The 21,947-nt window shown below is 43.5% G+C and overlaps 1 protein-coding gene across 1 annotated transcript in view; it reads left to right on the forward strand.

The window, feature by feature from the left end:
* LOC143288733 (uncharacterized) overlaps positions 1 to 21,947 on the forward strand; it is a 108,703-nt gene that overhangs the window by 64,877 nt on the left and 21,879 nt on the right. Inside the window, exon 4 of the mRNA XM_076597359.1 lies at positions 16,732 to 16,857. Coding sequence (XP_076453474.1) covers positions 16,732 to 16,857 — 126 coding nt within the window. The remainder of the gene's footprint in view (positions 1 to 16,731; positions 16,858 to 21,947) is intronic.

Genomic DNA, 21,947 nt, shown 5'->3' on the forward strand with positions numbered 1-21,947 from the left:
CCGTTTGTGTGCTTCGGACATTGGGTGACGAAGCAACATGTGTGTCCACCGTTGAGGTTCATTAGTGATGGCACAACGAATCATCATCCTCGCTTCCCGAGAGACAAACTGTGATATCCGTTAATGTCTCCCCCACCCAGTGAGCCAGTCCTCTCTGTGGATCTCTTTTATCCTGTCACGTTCATGTTGGGTCCGCTTGTTTGTGTTGGTCCACTGATGCCGCTGTGTGTGTAGGTGTGTAGGGGTGAGGATGAGGGGGTGAGGGTGAGTCTGTGTGTATGGGGTGGGTGGGTGAGGGTGAGGGGGTGAGAGTGAGGCTGTGTGTGTAGGTGTGTAGGGGTGAGGGTGAGGGGGTCAGGGTGAGTCTGTGGGTATGGGGTAGAAGGGTGAGGGTGAGGTGGTGGGTGTAGGCGTGAGTTTGTGTGTAGGGGTGTAGGGGTGTGGGTGAGGGTGGTGTGGTGGGTGTAGGTGTGAGTGTGTGTGTAGGGGTGTGGGTGAGGGTGGTGTGGTGGGTGTAGGTGTGAGTGTGTGTGTAGGGGTGTGGGTGAGGGTGGTGTGGTGGGTGTAGGTGTGAGTGTGTGTGTAGGGGTGTGGGGTTAGGGGTGAGGTGAGGGTGAGTGTGTGTGTGTGTGTGTGTGTGTATGGGTGGGTGGGTGAGGGTGAGGGGGTGGATGTGGGTGTGAGTGTATGTGTAGGGGTGTAGGGGTGAGGGTGAGGGGTGAGGGGTGGGTGTGAGTTTGTGTGTGTGTAGGGGTGAGGGTAAGGGGTGGTTTGAGTGTGAGTGTGTGTGTATGGGGAGTGGGGATAAGGATGAGGAGCATTACGGTAATACCACTTAGAGGACACACTCCATGGAGCAGAAAATACCTTGTCCCATTTTGTTGTGGACGTCAATATATCAAGAGAGAGACAAAGAGAGAGAGAGGCACAGACAGACAGAAACAGACACACAGACAGACAGATACAGAGACCTACAGACAGAGACAAACAGAGATAGAGGGAAAAAAAAACAGACAGGTAGACACAGACAAAACAAACTTACAGACAAGACGGAGAGACACAAAGAGAGACAGACCGACAGACAGACACCGGACAGACACAGATGTTCATCTATTTGTGTACATTCACATCTATTGTATCGATTCAGCTGCTGTTTCTAAGGATGATAATGATGAAAAACAAGGTGGTTGAACAATACTACTTACTACTACGACTACTACTACTACTTCTACTTACTACCAATGCTATTTGATAATAATAATAATAATAATAATAATAATAATAATAATAATAATAATAATAATAATAAATTAAATTGGTGCAGAGACAAATCAAACAGCTTACAAACCTGTCGTTCACGCGCACGCGTAACTCTTAATTAAATCAGAAAGATGAAAGACAACATGTTCACAACACATATGAACAGAAAACTAGAGAAACTCTGTAGACCTGACAGAGACAGGGGACGACTGACAGACAGACAGACAGACAGACAGACAGAGAGAGAGAGAGATGCTTCTGATTGTTCTCATTCTTTATGTTGTTGTCTTTTTCCTCCTCCTCCTCCTCTTCTTCCTCCTCCACCTCCTCCTTCTCCTCCTCTACCTCCTCCTCCTCCTCCTTCTCTTCCTCCTCCTCCCCCTCTTCCTCCTCCTCCTTCTCTTCCTCCTTCTCCTCTTCCCCCCACCTCCTTCTCCTCCTCCACCTCCTTCTTCTCCTCCTCCATCTCCTCCACCTCCTTCTCCTCCTGCACCTCCTCCACCTCCTCCACCTTCTCTCTCTCTCTCTCTCTCTCTCTCTCTCTCTCTCTCTCCTTCTATCTTGCTGTTGTTCCTGTTCCTATTTTCCCATTATTCTCCTTCTTCTTTCTCCTCCTCCTCCTCCTCCTCCTTCTGCTTCTTCTTCTTCTTCTTCTTCTTCTTCTCTGTTGCTCACTATCTACACCGTCAATCCCATTCTTTTCCTTTCGTTTTTATCGTTTTCTTCCTTCTCTGTTCTTTTTTCAGGCCCTACAATTGAAAGCATATCAGCAAACCAATCGCTTATTTACATGTTTGTCTTTCGGATAACACCCTATTTCTAAGAGAAAATAATTCTTAATAATTAAAGTCGAAATTGAGCGTTATTCATGATTTCCTATTTTGTGAGATGGCCTTTACGAAGGGCATGATTTCGTGTTTGATCCAAAAGCGATTCCGTTTGATTGACGAGACAGACAGTCCTCTCTTTCCCTTGATTTTTCTGCTGCTTCCGTGTGAGTGTATAGTAAAGAATCAGTAAGAAAGATTGCTCGTCATTCCTTCTATCATTTTCTTGCCGTTTCTATCCTCCTTCTCCTTCTCTACCTCCACCTCGTCTTCCTTCTTTCTTCTTCTTCTTCTTCTTCTTCTTCTCACTATTGTTATTTTCTGACCTTTTCTGTCATCCTCCTCCTCCTCCTCCTACTCCTCCTCGTTCTTCTTCTTCTTCTCGCTATTGTTATTTTCTTGCTGTTTCCCTCCTCCTCCTCCTCCTTCTTCTTCTTCTTCTTCTTCTTCTTCTTCTTCTCGCTATTGTTATTTTCTTGCTGTTTCTCTCTTCCTCCTCCTCCTCCTCGTCCTTCTTCTTCTTCTTCTTCTTCTCGCTATTGTTATTTTCTTGCCGTTTCTCTCATCATCCTCTTCCTCCTCCTCCTTCTTCTTCTTCTCGCTATTGGTCTTGTTATTGTTCTTCTTGCCAGGAAGGATTCGTCAGGCTGCTGTTGATATAGGGGATGTGGGAGATCGATATTGCCCTGTTTTCACGTCAACGTCAAAACGGAGACCGATCAGTCTGGTGTGGCAATGTTGTTTAGATTTCTTCTTTTCCTTTTGTTCTTGTTGTTGTTGCTGCTGTTGTTGTCTTCTTTTTTCTTCTTCTTTTTTCCCACAATTTCCCCTTCACCGCCAGGGGTAAACCAGTAGAAAGTGGTGTTTCAGGTTATAAAACAATATCCAAAGCACTAAGCCTAAAACTGAGAAAATGGTCTGGAGAATACCACTCTAGATATTCTGTGTGAATTTTCAGCCTTCCAGAGTTATTTCCCCTTCTTCTGATGACGTCATCAGTCACGTCACTATGCACGCGTGATATACGTGCCGAGCACTGACCCATTCTGGGGCACGGACAATTTTGAAAAAAAACAATACAATTCAAAACGCATCTAGACTTCTCTGAACGTCTGCATTCATTTCTAATGAGTGCGCACATACCCATATCTAAATGCACATCATCATTGAAAGTTTTAATGAATTCTTTAAATATGTCCGTTTGACTGCAAAAAAACAAAATGACAATACACATTTTGGACGTACTGGGTGAGAATCTTTATGAACATCAGAAAAATATTGACACTCTATGATGGAACTGAATTGATCACCAGCTGCACTCTTCTTTTCTTCAGCATGAAATGACTTCAGTTTCTCTGTTTGGTTACGTTCCTGTAATCAGACATTCGTCAACAATTTGCAAAACAAAATAATAGATGAATATTGACCAAGAGAATGAATCACTCCTGCACGCTATGGCGTTTATGGCAGCAGTTACTGACAAATTTCCCAAACAGTCCCACAGGTTTGTCTTCCAGTATTAACTGACTGGGTTTAATAATATTTGGAAGGTATTCTTTAATTTTTTGTATGAAATCTATTCTAATTTCGTTGTATAACTCGCAGTCATCTAAGAAATGATATTCATCCTCTATTGTTTGACATTGTAAACATAGTCTCCTTTCTTTTGGGATGTTGAAATATCTGCCTTTTTCTATTGCTAAATCATGACAGGATATTCTTAATTTGCACAATGATTGTTTCTGGTTATAATTAAAATATCCTTCAAGCAAATAAGGTTCGGTTCTGTATTCATGAGTAATACTATTATAAAATAGTAGTTTAGATTTATTTTCAGATTTGTTTCTCTTCCAGAATAAAACATATCCATATTCTAGTTTATTCATTATAACATGACTATGAATATTGAATGTTGACTGATTATTCCAAACGTGTCTTAAACCAAGATTCTGCAATATAATTTCAACGAAATTGATCCAATGTTCGTTGTTTTGCTTCCTCTGTAAGCGTGTCATCATACACAATTTTGATAAACGAATTCGCACGTGCCTGTGTTATGTGAAAACAAAATTTTATTATTTGACAAATCACATTTAAACTTAAGGGGTATTTACCTATTTCACCAAGTATTGCTAAATTTGTGGCTTTTTTTGTGGACTCCGAATATTTGTCTAAAAAAGTTTAAATGAACATGCTCATGAGGAAAGTTTTCATGAGACAATGGTTATATAGTTTGTCAAAGGTAAAAGTATCATCTGCTTTTTCACAAGTGGGGAAGCATATTTCTGCTCCATACGTTAGTACTGGTGAAACGAGACTATCATATGATATTGATATTATGTGTATGCTTATGTTTTCATTCTTGAAAGATCTTTTAAGAATATGTGTGTGTGTTTACTGTAGTTGTCGCTTCTTCCTCTTCTTCTTCTTCTTCTTGTGTTTACCATCACAATAGCAGGCATACACGGACGTCCAATTTTGGTTGTTGTGCTTCGCTTTGTTTCTTCTTTGTTTCTTCTTCTTCTTCTTCTTCTTCTTCTTCTTCTTCTTCTTCTTCTTCTTCTTCTTCTTCTTCCTCCTCCTCCTCCTCCTCCTCCTCTTCTTCTTCTTCTTCTTCTTCTTCTTCTTATCACCATCATCGTCATCATTATCGTCATCATTACTATCATCATCATCATAATCACTCCCGAAACCGATTCACGGGGAAAGGCATGCTTCGCTTTGTTTAGGCTTCTTTTTTTCTTTTTATTTTCACTTTTTAAAAATTTTAATTATTCACTTCTCAGACCGATTCACGTGTTAGGCAAGCTCGCGTTTTAGGTGTGGTGTTTTTTTCGTTTTTTGGTTGTTGTTTTTTTTTTTCCTTTTTTTTTTTGTTCCAATATGTGCTCTCCTATCGCAGATTGAATGGCGAACGCTGGATGGCTTCACGTTTCTTATTGCTCACGTTCTGTGCCATTGTTTTCCTCCTCCTCCTCTTCCTCCTCCTCCTACTCCGTCTTCTCCACTGCGCTTATATTCTTTCATTTCTTTTAAACACACACACACACACACACACACACACACACACACACACACACACACACACACACACACACACACAAACGCACGCACGCACGCACGAGCACACCCACACACGCAACCCACACATATCCCTGTGTCTCTGTCTGTCTCTCTTTCTCTCCGTCTCTGTTCACTGGCTGTCTCTCTTTGCTCTCTCAGCTGCCAATACAGAGAGTCCGTGAGGGTGTGGGTTCGAATCCCGCTCTCGCCCTTTCTCCTAAGTTTGACTGGAAAATCAAACTGAGCGTCTAGTCTTTCGGATGAGACGATAAACCGAGGTCCCGTGTGCAGCACGCACTTGGCGCACTGAAAAAGAACCCATGGCAACGAGAGTGTTGTCCTCTGGCGAAATTACGTAAAATGAAATCCACTTTCATAGGTACACAAATATGTAAGCATGCACTCAAGGCCTGACTAAGCGCGTTGGGTTATGCTGCTGGTCAGGCATCTGCTCAACAGATGTGGTGTAGCGTGTATGGATTTGTCCGAACGCAGTGACGCCTCCTTGAGAAAGTGAAACTGAAACTGAAACTGTCTCTCTTTGTCTGTCTCTTTTTGTACCTTTCTCAATAATTCACTCGCTATTTTATTATGTATCTAATCTATCTATCTATCTATCTATCTATCTATCTATCTATCTATCTATCTATCTATCTATCTATCTATCCAATCTTCCACAACACTTTTTACAAGCAATTTGTCTCCTCTTCCTCCTCCTCTTCTTCTTCCTCCTTCTCTTCCTCCGTCTCCTCTTCCTCTTTCTCCTCCTTCTCTCTGTGTCTGTCTGTCCTTTCTGTATCTGTCTCATTAATTTACTATCTCATTATCTCACTTTTTCATCTATCTATCTATCTATCTATCTATCTATCTATCTATCTATCTATCTATCTATCTATCTATCTATCTATCTATCTATCTATCTATTCTTTCATGTCTTTGTCATCCGGAATTTGTCAACATCGTCCTCTTCCCCCTCCTCTTCCTCCTCTTCCTCTTCTTCCTCCTCTTCCTCCTCCTCTTCCCCCGTTTTCTCTGCCTCCTCCTATCACCCCCTTTTTCCTTAACAGTTGGCTTTTCTCTGTGAAATAATTGCGGTTTTTAAATGCTGTGTATTTTACCCCCTTTTTTTTTCTTTTTTTTTATTCATTTGCATACAAATCCTCATTTCATGCATTCCACTTTCCTCCTTCTGTTTCTTTCTCGCCTCGTTCCACACTCCAGTTCTTTCTTTCATGTCTTTCTCCAAACCACTTCTCTCCTTCTTTCTTCTGTCTTTTGCTCTTGGTTATCTTCTTGGCCTGAGTTTTATCCATGGCAAGGAAATGAGTCACATGCGTGTTTCTCTGGCTACAGAAAACTCCGGTCTTCCTGCCTGACATGAAGAAGTTCAGTGAAGTATCGCGTTGTGGATGTTTTTTTTCTGTCCCTGCAAAGAAAATCAAATAAACAGACATGAGACACTAAGATAAATCTGCAAGTTTCTAACACCTCAGATGATGGAAGTAAAAAAAAAACAAACCAACCAAACAACCAACCAAACAAACAAAACTAGAACACTGTTTATCGGTAACTGTAACTGCTGCTGTCGGGGCTTGATATTGAAAGAATTTCCCAAAGATTTATTCAACAGGCTTTTTGTCAGTCCGTCTCTCTCTCTCTCTCTCTCTCTCTCTCTCTCTCTCTGTCTCTCTGTCTCTCTCTCTCTCTCTGTCTCTCTCTCTCTCTCTCTCTCTCTTTCTCCTCTCCGCTCTTTCTCCTCCTCTCCTCCTCCTGCTCTTTCTTCTCCTCTCCTCTTCTTCTCCTCCTGTTATTTCTCCTCTTCTCCTCCTACCGCTCTTTCTCCTCCTCTTCTCCTCCTGTTCTTTCTCCTCCTCTCCTCTTCTTCTCCTGTTATTTCTCCTCTTCTCCTCCTGCTCTTTCTCCTCTACTCCTCTCCTATTCTCCTCCGGCTCTTTCTCCTCCTCTCCTCTTCTCCTCTGGCTGTGGTTTCATGTAGTGTGGATTGTCGTTTGACTGCACTGCTCGTGCAAGAATGACTTCTGGTCTTTGTGGACTGTGCACGTGTTGTTCTGCGTGCCGTCCCTGATGCCTGCTTCGCTTCGCCTGCAGAGTTTGTCATGACGTCGCTATGTGGGGTGGTTTGTTTTTCAGTGTGTGTCACCAGTGCAGGGTCATGCTTACGTTTGTCAGCTGATTCTGTCCTGTCATCTGTCTGTCTCCTCCTCTCCTGTTCTCCTCCCGCTCTTTCTCCTCCTCTCCTCCTCTTCTCTTTCCCGCTCTTTCTCCTCCTCTCCTCTTCTCCTCCCTGCTCTTTCTCCTCCTCTTCTCCTGCCGCTCTTTCTCCTCCTCTCCTCCTCTTCTCCTCCTGCTCTTTCCCCTCCTCTCCTCTTCTTCTCCTCCCGCTCTTTCTCCTCTTCTCCTCCCGCACTTTCTCCTCCTCTCCTCCTCTTCTCCTCCCGCTCTTTCTCCTCCTTTCTTTCTCTTCTCCTCCCGCTCTTTCTTCTCCTCTTCTCCTCCTGTTCTTTCTCCTCCTCTCCTCTTCTCCTCCTGTTCTTTCTCCTCTTCTCCTCTTCTCCTCCTGTTCTTTCTCCTCTTCTCCTCTTCTCATCCTGCTCTTTCTCCTCGTCTTCTCCTCCCGCTCTTTCTCCTCTTCTTCATCCTCTTCCTCCTCCTCCTTCTCCTTCTCCTCTTACTCTTCCTCCTCTTCCTCTTTCTCGTTATGTCAATTATTTGATAATAGTTTCTTCTGAAAGAATTGCGTTTGATGGATACTATTTTCATTTGTTCTATCTATCGATCGATCGATCGATCTATTTGTGTGTATGTGTGTGTGTGTGTGTGTGTGTGTGTGTGTGTGCGTGTGTGTGTGTGTGTGTGTGTGTGTGTGTGTGTGTGTGTGTGTGTGTGTGTGTGTGTCTTTCTCATTCGGTTCATCCTTGCTTTCTGCTTTCATTCTGTTGTTTCTTTCTTTCGTCCCTCATTCCATCATTCAGCCCTTTCCTTCATTTCTTTCTTGGTGCGCTTCTTTTGTTGTTGTTTTTTCTTCTGTCTTTTTATAGTTTGTTATTTTAACATTATTTGTCTGCGTTGATGATATTGCCCGGTTGCGTGTTCATCTGGTGACACGGAACTTTATTCTTCTCTGCCGACATGGGGAAATTCCCTAAGTCCCATGATGTTTGTATTTTCCATCCCTGCAAAGAAAAATAAAACATTTTTTTTTAAAGCAAAAATATGCACAATAGAATGAAATAAATCTGCCCGTTTTTAAGCGCTTCAGATGACAGATATAAGAGACAATCTCTGTTAGTCGCTTGTCTCCCTAGCTGCTGCTGTTGAGTCTTGAATGGATGCTAAAGAATCCTCCGAAGATTCAGTCCACTTCTTCTTTTGTTTGTTTGTTTGTGTGTCCGTGTTCTTCCTCTTTCTGTTCTCCTCTTCCTCTTCCTTATCGTCATCCTCTTCTGATGCCTCGATCCCCCCTCCCCCCCCCCCTTCCCTTTCTTCTTCACCCCCCCCCCCCCCCTTCACTCCTTATCCACCCCCTCCACATGACTTTCTCCTCCTCCTCCTCCTCCTCTTTCTTTGTTTCATTTTGTTCTTCTTCCCCCACCCTCCTCATCATCATCCTCCTTTCCCCCTCTTCCTCCTCTCCTCCTCCTCTTCCTCCTCCTCCTTTCCTCCTCCTCCTCTTCATCCTCCTCTCCTCCTTTCTTCCTCTTCCTCCTCTCCTCCTGCTCCTCCTTTCCTCCTCCTCCTTCTCTCCTCCTCGTTTCCTCCTCCTCCTCTCCTCCTCCTCCTCCCTTCCTCCTCCTCCTTTCCTCCTCCTCCTCCTTCTCTCCTCCTCCTCCTCTCCTCCTCTTCCTCCTCCTCTCCTCCTTTCCTCCTCCTCCTCTTCCTCCTCCTGTCCTCCTCCTCCTTTCCTCCTCCTCCTCATTCCTCCTCCTCTCCTCCTCTTCCTCCTCCTCTCCTCTTCCTCTTTCTTTGTTTCATTTTGTTCTCCTTCCCCCGCCCTCCTCTTCCTCCTCCTCCTCATCTCCTCCTCTTCCCTGTTCTTGTTCTTCTTGTTTTTCTTATTATTATTCCGGTTGTTGTTGTTGTTGTTCTTCTTCTTCATCTTCTTTTTCTCACCCTCTTTCATCTCTTCTTTCTTCCGTTTTTCCCTTTCTTTACTCTTTCTCTCTCTGTCTCTCTCTGTCTCTCTCTTTCTCTCACTCGCTTTCCCCCCCCTCTCTCTCTCTCTCTCGTTCTATCTATCTATCTATCTATTTATCTATCTATCTATCTATCTATATATCTATCTATCTATCTCGTGCAATTTCTTAACCCATATCTTTCTTTTCTATTCTTTTTTCTTCTTTTTTTTTCATTCTTTCGTTCTATTATTCATCCCTTCCAGCTTCCTTCTTTCATTCCGTGTCTGTTGCTTCGGTATCGTTCTTGAAAACGGATCTCCGGCACTGAAAAGCTTTGTTCAGACCGGAACTGATAAACTTAGTGAAGGTGAACGTGTTCATTGCTCGTTTGCTTTTCTTTGTTTTGTTTGTTTGTGAGGCTTGGGGCGGGTGTGACGATTCAGATGATTGACGAGGAGAACAACGTTGTTATTCTTTTTACCTCCTTGGCCGCTGTTGCTGGAAAGAATGAAGAATGCCTCCCGTTCTCACCCAGGGTTTTGTTGTTGTTCATGTTCGTGTCTGTCTGGGTCGTCTCTTTTCCCTCGCCCATTTCTCCTGACACTGTCTGACATGGTTTTGCTCCTTCTTCCTTCTTCTCCTCCTCCTCCTCCTCCTCTGCTCCTTCCGTCTCCTGCATCTCCTGGTCTTCATCTTTCTGGTCTGCTTTCTGATCCACACCTCCACCACCACCCCTCCTCCCTCCCCCCCCCCCCTCCCCCTTCCCCCTCGTCTTGTCTCTACCACATCCGCCTTTTACTTTTCATTCTTCCCTTCTTCCTCCTTCTGTCAGCTTGGTCGTGCTCTTCTTCTTCTTCTTCTTCTTCTTCTCCCCCTCCTCCTCCTCGTCGTCCTTCTTCTTCTTCTTCTGCTTCTTCTTCTTGTGCCATGCCATGATGAATGAAAAATTGAATGTATGTGTATGTGTGAACAGTAAGTGCGTGTGTGTGTTTGTGTGTGTTTGAGTGTTGTGGGCGTGAATGTGTACGTATGTCTTTGTTTGCTTGTTTTATAATTGTGTGTGTGTGTGTGTGTGTGTGTGTGTGTGTGTGTGTGTGTGTGTGTGTGTGTGTGTGTGTGTGTGTGTGTGGAAGTACGTACGTACGTACAAGTAATGAACCAGTTTTCATCGCTTTGTTACCTTTAATAGACTATTCCGTTTACTATTCTTATTCGTCTTTCTTATTATTTTATTTTATTTCAATTTATTTCTTTGTTTTTATGTTTTGTGTCGTTCTTTATTTTTATGTTTTGTGTCGTTAAATGGGCAGAATTATAAAAAGGCCTTTACTATGCCTAATTCTTTACCCATTAAAGATTCAATCAATCAATCAATCTTCTTCTTCTTCTTCGTCTTCCCCTTCTTTCTTTCTTCTTCTTCCGATACTTATATTCTCTTATTCCTTCTTATTCCTTCCCCTCTTTCATCACCTCATCATTCGCAATCTTTCCTTCCTTCCTTCCTTCATCTTTTCTTTTATTACACTCTTCTCACAATCCATTATTCAGTGGTCTTTTCTGCTAGTTTTCTTTTCTGTCTATCGTTCGTAATTGCCTTCGTGTTATCTTTTTTACTGTTCACATTTCTTTAAAAAGAAAAAAAAAAGTTATCTATTTCAAGAAGATGAAGCAGTACTCTGCATCTCCAGGGGCCCATAACTTTGTTTCACTGATTGTAGATAGGCGTAGTTTATGTTTCCCTTCCAAAATGAAGTCCCCTACAAAAAAACCCGCGCTGCTTTGAGCAATTCAGATGAAGGATGGGAAATGCAACATTGACACTCTCTCCTCTCTGTTGATCTACTTGCTATGGGGACGTAAAATGCATGATGAAGATTTTCAGTTTTCAGTTTATCAAGGAGGCTTCATTGCGTTCGGACAAATCCATATACACCGCACCATATTCTATTTGGCATATGTCTGACCAGCAGCAAAACCCAACGCGCTTAGTCAGGCCTCGAATGCATGCACATGTATTTCTGTACCTATCAGAGTGGATTTCTTCCACAGAGGACAGCGCTCTCTTTCCATGGGTTCTTTTCCAGTGCGACAAGTGCGTGCTGCACACGGGGTCTCGGTTTGTCGCCTCATCCAAATGACCAGACGCTCAGTTTGATTTTCCAGTCAAATCTGGGAGAAAGGGTGAAAGCGGGATTCAAACCCACACCCTCAGGAACTCTCTGTGCTGGCAGATGAAGAGTCCTCGCAGTTACTCTCCTCCTCCCTTTCTTGCTCTGCCCTTGCTTTTGTTCTGCTCTCTTTCCTCCCTCTCCCCGCTTCCTCCTCCTCCTCCTCTTCTTCTCCTCCTCCTCAACCTTCTTTTCTTCTTCTTCTTCTTCTTCTTCTTCTTCTTCTTTTTCTCCTCCTCCTCCTTCTTCTTCCTCCTCTTCTTCTTCTCCTCCTACCCCTCCTCTTCTTCTTTTTCTCCTCCTCCTCATCAACCTTCTCCTCCTCCTCCTCCTCCTTCTTCCTCCTCTTCTTCTTCTCCCCCTCCTCTTCCTTCTCCTCCTGTTCTCCTCCCCCTCCTCCTCTTCTTCTTCTCTTCTTCTCTTCTTCTTCTTCTCCTTCTCTTCTTATTCTACTTCTTCTTCTTCTTCTCCTCCTCCTCCTCCCCCTCTTCCTTCTTCTTCTCCTCCCTCTCCTCCTCCTCCTCTTCTTCTTCTCCTCCTCTTCTTTTTCTTCTCCTCCTCCTTCTCTTCTTCTTCTTCTTCTCCTCTCTCACCTTCTATTCATCCGATATTCTTCCGATGTTCTTGCTCATTAAATTGATCGCTACTTCCTTCCCCTTCCTTCTTCCTTTCTTTCTTCTCTTTTTCTGTCTTCCTCCATTCCGTTTGTTCTGTAGTTTCATTTCTTTCATTTCTTTCTTTCTTTCTTTGCTTTCTCTGTTGCTTTTTTTTCCCTCGTTCTTTCTCTGTGTTCCTTTTGTCAGATCTTTCTCCTTTTTTTTTCATCAAATCTTTCTCAGATGAATATCTATACCAAGGCGATCGATCAGAACGAGTCTCACCGGCGACACAGTTCTTTGCTGTTCTCTCAGACAACGAAGAAGCCCAATGAAGGACCACGTTATTTGTGTGTTCCACCTCGAACAATGACCCTCCAGTTTTAGTTCAGTTTCAGTTTCATTTATTTAATTATTTAGTTTATCTTCTTCTTTCTCTTTCTTTCTTTCTCTCTTTATTCATTCATTTATCTATCTATTTATCTATCTATCTGTCTGTCTATCTATCTATCTATCTATCTGTTTATTCATTCATTTATCTGTCTATTCATTCATCTATGTAACTATTTATATTATTTCATATTTATGTATGATACAAATACATTGTTAACGCACAGTTGATATCAAATCGGTCCCAGTAATCCCAGTTCTGCCTCAGTTGGATTCACTGAAAACATAAGGTAATAACTTTATCATCTCACAATGAAAAAAATTATACCAGTGTAAAAGTTATAAAAAAAGAAGTATTAAACTTTTTTCATAGAAGACGAAAGGACACATTTAACATTTTTTTTCTGATTTGAAGTCAAATGCACGATACATATTTATCAGTAAACGTTGCCATAAACGTACAAAGATATTTTGTTTCGAGACCTTTCCATCCTCATGTGTGATCGTGCTTTTTCCGATCTGTAAATTGTGTTTTGTTTTAAACCCTAGATATGTGCTGCAATGGGATTCATGATTCGGATTCCAAAGGAGTGATGTAAGGAGTAAAGTATATCTACTTTTTGCCAATGCAAAATGAAATATTTGATCATTGCGTTCAGGTCACAACAAAGAGGTCTCCAAATAGATTCTGCTTCATAATGGATTGACTGCAACACAGTGACAATGGCATTGACGAAACGGGGTGGCCCCAGAAAGAAACATACCTGGATAAAGATAATAATAAGCAAAACTGCGACAAAATATACAGAAACAAAGTCAGTCTTCTTTCTTGTTTTACAAGCGCTGTTTAGATTCGTGCAAAGCCAAAATATTCCCAAAATGCGGCATGCTTTTGTGTCAGTCCGTTAATTATTGTCCGTCTGTCTGCATTGTTTTTGCTGCTGTTTCTGTTGCTGTTGCTTCTGTTGCTGCTGTGTAAACACAACTACGAAGCCGATCGTCCTCACAAGCAGCACGTCCACTTGGGCAATTAATCCTCAGCTGACAGGTAGGCACAAGAGCTGAAGGTGATCTGGGTCGAGAGAGCCCAGATATAAACGGCACCAGGCAGTGGAAGCAGCAGCATCTACGCCACAACAGAGCAGACCCATACTACCTGCAGACTCGTTGAGAGCAGATAGCCATTTTCAGACTCAGGACAGGCCGCAACCGCCTGAAACACAACCTATACACGAAACTCCGTATCGGCGACACAGAGCAGTGCCCCTGCAGAACAGGCAGCCAGATAACAGAACATCTGCTGCAGTCCTGCCCGCTCCACCAAGCGCTCCGAGAGAAAAGCTGGCCCGACCCAATCCCAGCGGCCCGGAAGCTCTACGGAGGACTGGAGGACCTGCGACGTACTGCCGCCTCCGTCGAGGAGACGGGGGAATCCATCTGATAAATGACGAACGAGACAACAACAACAACAACAACGGCACCAGGCCATCCGTAAATTGACAGGCGCTTTGCTTTGCCTCGCACTGCTTCCATTTCCAAGGTGCAGCCGACACAGCGTGTGTGGCTGTTGGACGCTCATTACTTGGCCATGTGTCTGGCATTCCCCAGACTCCAGGGCTGACTGCTTGTTCATCTTGTCTGTCACGGACGTCGGACGGTCTGTCGCCTTTCGGATGGAGATCCTGTGGGTAACGGGAAGGGGAACAAGGAATGGCTTTCTTGGGAGGGGAGGGGGATGTGGTAGCTTAGTGTAGATTGTGGGGGGGGTTGTTTGTTTGTTTTTGTTGGGTTTTTTTCTTGTTATTATTTTTTGTTGTTTTTGTTGTTGTTCGTAACCTTCCACCCTTCTCTTCTCGCCATCATCATCATCATCATCTCTCTCTCTCTCTCTCTCCCTCCCTCCCTCCGTGCAGTTGTGCGTGTGCGCATGCGTGCGTACTCAAAAGAGTGTGTGTTTGAGAGAGCATGTGTGTGTGTGTGTGTGTGTATCCGTGTATGTGACTGTGTGTGTGCCTCTGTGTGTGTGTGTGCGTGTGTGTGTGTGTGTGTGTGTGTGTGTGTGTGTGTGTGTGTGTGTGTGTGTGTGAAAATCCACGGAGTTTGGTAAGGTGCCTGTAGGTCAGTGTGAGAAGAGCAGGGAAAGTTACGAAAGTTCCTGCGCGTGAGTGTGTGCCAGAGAAATGAGAGTATGGGTGAAAATGTCGGTATATTATATATCATAAAGTATAAATGCACATTGTACATATAATACATACAGGTATATACGCATAATATGCATAAATACTTTATGATATGTTATATACACAGGGTGAGAGAGTAAGATACATATATGCATATAATATATATATATATATGTGTGTGTGTGTGTGTGTGTGTGTGTAGAGAGAGAGAGAGAGAGAGAGAGGACAAGACAAGACGAGACAAAAAATCTTAATTTTCATGGATAATAGCTAAGAACTTTACATCCAGCCCCGCCCTAGACAGGGTCTACACAACACAATACTATATGGAGTCATAAGCATGCCACAGAGAGACAGACAGACAGACAGACAGACAAAGAGGGACAGAGACAAAGAGACAGAGACAGACAGAGAGACAGAGACAGACAGAGAGGGAGAGACCAAGAGAGAGAGACATGGAGATATACAGAGAGAGACAGAGAGAGAGAGACATACTGTGTGAGAGATACGGAGAGAGAGAGAGAGAGAGACATACAGAGAGAGAGACATTCAGAGAGAGACAGAGAGACACAGAGACAGAGACAGACAGACGTACACAGAGATAGAGACAGAGACAGACAGACACAGACACAGAGAGAGACAGAGAGAGAGAGACAGAGAGAGCACAACGTCGTTGGTTGCTGACACTGCAGTCCCAGACGAACACTTCACGGAGGAATACACATGAAGACAGGTAACGGAAAGAGTCAATGTGACAGGGACACTGGCGTTGCCTTCAGCTGGTCAGTGAAGGTTTCCTTGTTCCTCGGTATCTGCACGGAACAGCGGTGTTGTCGATATGTGCGGGGTTTGGGCTTGTTTGTTTGTTATTTTCAATTACTTTCCTCTCCTATTGTAGGGACAACTTCACCTCAAGACTTTAACTTTAAGAGTTACGTTTTCTTAGTTTCCTTAGTTACATGTTTGGAGTTCTTTCCCTTTGTTGGTTGTTGTCATCAAGTAACGATCACGATCGTTACGGGCTATCTGATCTGAATTATTAAAAACTTCAGATTATTATTGCAACTTGCATCTTTTGGCTTTATAATTTCGAGAACGCTAAATTGGTGACCCCGACGCTGGACACGTGAACATGGCTGTAGAAATTCTTTCTGAACAAGTTGCTGATTTAACAAATCACATCCAATCTCTAGCTGCAAGTCAGATCACCCAACTCATTCGTCATTCGTCATTCGTCACCCAACTCACAACTACAGGAAACAAGACTGTGCTTTCACCTGGTGCTAGAGTTCCACCATCATCGACACAGCCAGTGAACTCTGAAGCAAAGGCCACGAAAGCACCCACTCAGACTGTGCGTTCACCGTCTCCTGTCAAAAACCCCTCGTGTGTCACGACCCGCTCTGGGCGCATCTCCCGCTTCCCTCCAAGATTTCAATGACAATTGTTTCAGTTTTGATGTTTTCTGTGTTTTAATTGTGCTTCGTACCATACATTATGTACTGCGCTGGGAGGGGGGTAATGTAGGGACAACTTCACCTCAAGACTTTAACTTTAAGAGTTACGTTTTCTTAGTTTCCTTAGTTACATGTTTGGAGTTCTTTCCCTTTGTTAGTTGTTGTCATCTAGTAACGATCACGATCGTTACGGGCTATCTGATCTGAATTATTGTGTCCTGTGTTACAGCTATATGTACGGTGTGTCCTGTGTTACAGCTAGTGGTGTTTGCCAGCTATATATACGGTGTGTCCTGTGTTACAGCTATATGTACGGTGTGTCCTGTGTTACAGCTATATGGACAGTGTGTCCTGTCTTACATCTATATATGTACGGTGTGTCCTGTGTTTCAGCTATATGGACGGTGTGTCCCTTGTTACAGCTATATGGACAGTGTGTCCCTTGTTACAGCTATATGGACAGTGTGTCCCTTGTTACAGCTATATGGACGGTGTGTCCTGTGTTACAGCTATATGGACAGTGTGTCCCTTGTTACAGCTATATGGACAGTGTGTCCCTTGTTACAGCTATATGGACAGTGTGTCCCTTGTTACAGCTATATGTACAGTGTGTCCTGTGTTACAGCTATATGTACGGTGTGTCCTGTGTTACAGCTGGTGGTGTTTGCCAGCTACGTGTTCGGCTTCCTGTCCGTGTGGCTGGTGGTGGGCATCACTCTGGAGAACTACATCAGGATCTGCCACCCTTTCTCCGTGTCCCGCTTCTGCACAGTGCAAAAGGTACGTTGGGCCAATGTCCTGTTTTAGTGTCCTGAACTATCGTCTTCCACAGTGCAAAAGGTACGTTGGGCCAATGTCCTGTTTTAGTGTCCTGAACTATCGTCTTCCACAGTGCAAAAGGTACGTTGGGCCAATGTCCTGTTTTAGTGTCCTGAACTATCGTCTCCCACAGTGCAAAAGGTACGTTGGGCCGATGTCCTGTTTTAGTGTCCTGAACTATCGTCTCCCACAGTGCAAAAGGTACGTTGGGCCGATGCCCTGTTTTAGCGTCCTAAACCACGTCCTAAACTATCGTTTCCCACAGTGCAAAAGGTACGTTGGGCCAATGTCCTGTTTTAGCGTGCTAAATCATTGCACCTATTGGTAACATTTTCATGGTTTGTGGGACCAGCAACGGAAAAATGCAAGATAGTGGCCACGTTAGTTTAGTGACTGAGTACGCATCAAATTGAGTAAAATAACGTACAAAGGCAGAATCGAAATTCACTGAGAACAGGAAATAGCATCTACTTATCTACTCGTGCACAAAAAAATTGCAGGTTAGATAGGTTTCTGAATTAAGGACGCTTAGATACGTGGTTAAATATCTTTTGGTTGTCTTGATTTGTTTTTTAATTCAATTCATTTCAATTCGAAATAGTTTATTATCTGCTTCAACCAAAAACAGAAAAATTTTTCCAGGCTCACTTAAAATAAAATGCCCGTCAGCAAAAAAAAAAAGAAAAAAGAAAAAAAAGACACACCCTTCACTTATTCACTTATCACCATGTACACATCAATTATGTAAAAAGAAAAACATGTGGGTAAGATACTATTACAAGGAGTTTTTTCAGGAGGAAGGTGGCAGAATGGTTAAGATGCTCATCTGCCAATTCAGAGTCCGTTAGGGACTGGTTTCGAATTCCGCTCTCGCCCTTTCTCTCAAGGTTTAAACTGAGCGTCTAATTCATCCGGGAGAGACGATAAACCGAGGCCCAGTGTGCAGCACGCACTTGGCGCACTGAAAAAGAATCCATTGCAACAAAGTGTTGTCCTGTGGTAAATGTCTGCATAAGAAATCCACTCTGATAGGTACACAAATATGTGTCTAATGCTAACGTCCATATTCGAAATATATTTCTGTTGATAATTACGATGTAATAATTAATTGCAATGTTTTAAAAGCGAATATGTGAAATACTTTTATTTGAGAACATATTATTATTACTCTTGTTTAATCAAGTAAACCGCGTGTGTGGCGTGGGTGGGGGGTGGGTGGGTGCGGGTGGGTGCTGATTATCTGGTTGTGGTTTTCAGCAATTTATCTTTATTCTTATCTTATCTGTCTGTTATAATCAATGTGCAATATAGTAGGCTATGCTTATAATTATATTCAACATAATGTTTCTTAATTCTTTCTGTTTTTACATTAAGAATACCAGTTATTACTTGCAGTGTGTGGATGTATGTATGAAACGGTGTATGTGATATTTTTTTTACATTTGTGTCTTCGTAATATTCGTAAAAGCTGTTGCTGACTTTTACAGTTATGGTCCCCATGTTGTTTACTTGTCTATGTTGTGATAATGCACCTGACCAAATTTCTCCAGTTGGAGATAATAAAATTCTTCTTGTTCTTGTTCTTCTTCTCCTTCTTTGTTCGTGGGCTGCAACTCCCACGTTCACTCGTATATACACGAGTGGGCTTTTACGTGTATGACCGTTTTTACCCCGCCATGTAGGCAGCCATACTCTGCTTTCGGGGGTGTGCATGCTGGGTATGTACTTATTTCCATAACCCACCGAACGCTGACATGGATTACAGGATCTTTAACGTGCGTATTTGATCTTTTGCTTGCGTATACACACGAAGGGGGTTCAGGCACTAGCAGGTCTGCACATATGTTTGACCTGGGAGATCGGAAAAATCTCCACCCTTTACCCACCAGGCGCCGTCACCGAGATTCGAACTCGGGACCCTCAGATTGAAAGTCCAACGCTTTAACCATTCGGCTATTGCGCCCGTCTTCTTATTCTTATAAGCATGCACAAGAGGCCTGACTAAGCGTGTTGGGTTATGCTTCTGGTCAGGCATCTGCCAAGTTGATGTAGTGTAGCGATTTGTACGAATGCAGTGACACCGCCTGTCCCCCCCCCCCACACACACACACCCATCCCCCCCGCGACCCCCCCCCCCCCCTCGCCCCCCTCCCCCTTTGTACACAAGTTTATATTTCGTTTCATTTTAACAATTTATATCATCAGTATGATTCAACGTAACTGACTAAACGTTTCAGTGTTATCAAAGAACATCCCATAAATTATCAAAATTTTGTAACATAAGGGTTTTGATGTTGGTGGGGGTGGTGTTGGTAGGGGTGGTGGTGGATCTGGTGGTGGTGATGGTTTTGGTGTTGTTATTGTCGTTGTTGCTCTCTTGGTTGTTGTTTCTGTTGTTATTGTGCTGTTGTTTTTGTGTTTGTTTGTTTTTTTGTTGTTGCCGTTGTTGTTGTCTTGGTTATTGTTGCTGTTGATGTTTCAGATGTTGTTCTGGTTGTTCTGATTGTCGGTGTGTGGTTGATGTTGTTGTTGTTGTGGTGATTGCATGCTATTTTTTCTTCCTGTCCACCGTCATTAAGGCATCATCGTCAACGTCATTATCATTTTCATCATCATCATCAACATCGTTATCATCGTCATTGTCGTGAACACCGTTGTCTGTCATCATTGTCATAGTCAGCATCACTTTCCTCTTCTTATTCTCTTTTTTTTCTGGTCTTCTGACTCCTCATCTCCCTCCTGTCTCCTTTTCCTCCTGCTTCTGCTTCTTATTATTCCTCCTCCTCCTCCTGATCCTCCTCCTCCCCTTACTCGTTTGTATATGCACGCAGAAAATCGAGCATGCACGTTCAAGATTCTGTTGTCCATGTCATAGCTCGGCGGGTTATGGAAATACCAAAATATCAAGCTTGTACCAGTCGAGACTCGGACAACAGCAAACTGTTGCTGCCACCGAAAGAATAAGAAAGAATCTGAAACCTTTATGCACAGACCAAAGACTTTTAATTCGATATATTTTTCTAGGGTTGTCGTGCTCGGTTTCTCTGCCGCCATTCCCGGTCACTGAAGACGTAAAATATTCAAGCTGACATTTCGCAACTCTCCTGTATACAGATTATGTAGGCGGTCTGACGGTAGATCGATAACCTTTCAGACACTGGAGGTTTGCACTGTTCATTATCCTCAAAGAAAATTCGAAATTAATCCTTCAGTTGTCTCACACCATTGGCCATCTCAGCAGTGCAGACATCAAGACTTTAGTAATTTCTCTCTCAGCAAAGTTCGTTGACAATCTTCAATAGACTCTTGTGCTTGTTAAAATCCGCTTTGAGGTAACCAAATACGCAAAGTACAATAGCAATTAGTGGGCCTATTGGAATCTTCTAAGACCTTGAAGACCCTTCACAAGGGTTTACGTGGGCAAAGCTAACGCGTTGGGAAGTGGGGAGAGGGGAGGGGGGTTCTACTTTCTTTCCCTTCTGTTTCAGAATGACGTTTGACAAGCTGTCCGTTATCTGACGTGTCTATCTGTGCTGTGGATCTTTGGGATTCAGTTCTGGCCTGGGAACTGGCATATTGGCTTCATCTGAAACAATGGCATTCTTTCTCTGAATACTTCGGTGGATAATTTACAGGCCTACACCTCACCAGTGTGTGTGTGTGTGTGTGTGTGTGTGTGTGTGTGTGTGTGTGTGTGTGTGTGTGTGTGTGTGTGCAGCTGGCATGAACATGACGAAGGTCACATTGCGCAGCTCTAATATTGGATTTTTTTTGCATGTTGTTTTGAATTTGGCAATACTCGCATAATTTGCATCCGAACTTTTAGATATTTTGCAGACTTGTTGATGATACCCTAAGGTATGAAAATTTCCAATGAATTCGGTTTCTCTATTACTGAGAAAATACTTGTCAAAAGCGGTTCACTTTTTTGGGGGGACGCCCGATATGTAAACGAATATATCCAAACCACCACCATCTTTCCGTTTGTTGTTGTTGTTGTTTGTTGTTTGTTTTTTGTTGTTGTTGTTTTGTTTGTTTGGTTTTGTTTTGTTGTGTTTTTGTTGTTGTTGTTGTTGTTGTTTTTGTTTTGTATTTTAATGAGGGCGCGTGATCATCCCTGGCAACTATAATTATCAACACAATATATGACCATATTTGTCGGTTCATTACAGTGTATGTTGATAATTCATGATACGAACTGGCTTTGGTGAGGGTTTCTAGTCCGTTCTTCTAACCAGAGTGTGACAGAAACGTCAAGTCATCCTCCTTTTGGAAAACCTTCATCCATGGCAGCTTGGACAGCTTGGTAGTGTCTGAGACAAGTAGCTGGCCTGCCCTGACTAACACCACAGTGAGGACATTTGAGAGACCGACGGGCGCAATAGCCGAGTGGTTAAAGCGCTGGACTTTCAAACTTGGGGTCCCGGGCTCGAATCTCGTTAACGGCGCCTGGTGGGTAGAGGATGGAGATTTTTCCGATCTCCAGCGTCAACATATGTGCAGACCTGAGTGTGCTTGAACCCCCTTCGTGTGTATACGCAAGCAGAAGATCAAATAGCACGTTAAAGATAATGTAATCCATGTCAGCGTTCGGTGGATTATGGAAACAAGAACATACCCAGCATGCACAGCCCCGAAAAAGGAGTATGGCGGGGTAAAAACGGTCAAATACGTAAAAGCCCACTCGGTGCATGCGAGTGACCGTGGGAGTTGCAGCCCACAACCGATGAGGAAGAAGAAAGAGACCGCCGCCAGCGCCTTGAAGCGGCTGGAGATGGGCGACACACAGTTGTCTGCCCCTGCCTGCCAGCTCACTGCATGCCTGCTTTCTGCAGACTTTGGGCTCCGGAGCCACAAGTGTGCCCACTGATGACGGCACATCGCGTCACCATCCTCGGTTCTTCCGGAGACCGATGTGTGATGATAATGACGTTTGTGTGTGTGTGTGTGTGTGTGTAGGGGGGAGGGGTTGCTTGTGTGTGTGTGTGTGTGCTTTTGTGTTTGCTTGTGTGTGTGTGTGTGTACGCGTGCCCGTGCATGCGTATGCGCAT

The sequence above is a fragment of the Babylonia areolata genome, chromosome 13, assembly GCF_041734735.1.
Source record: "Babylonia areolata isolate BAREFJ2019XMU chromosome 13, ASM4173473v1, whole genome shotgun sequence".
Lineage (NCBI taxonomy): Eukaryota > Metazoa > Mollusca > Gastropoda > Neogastropoda > Buccinidae > Babylonia > Babylonia areolata.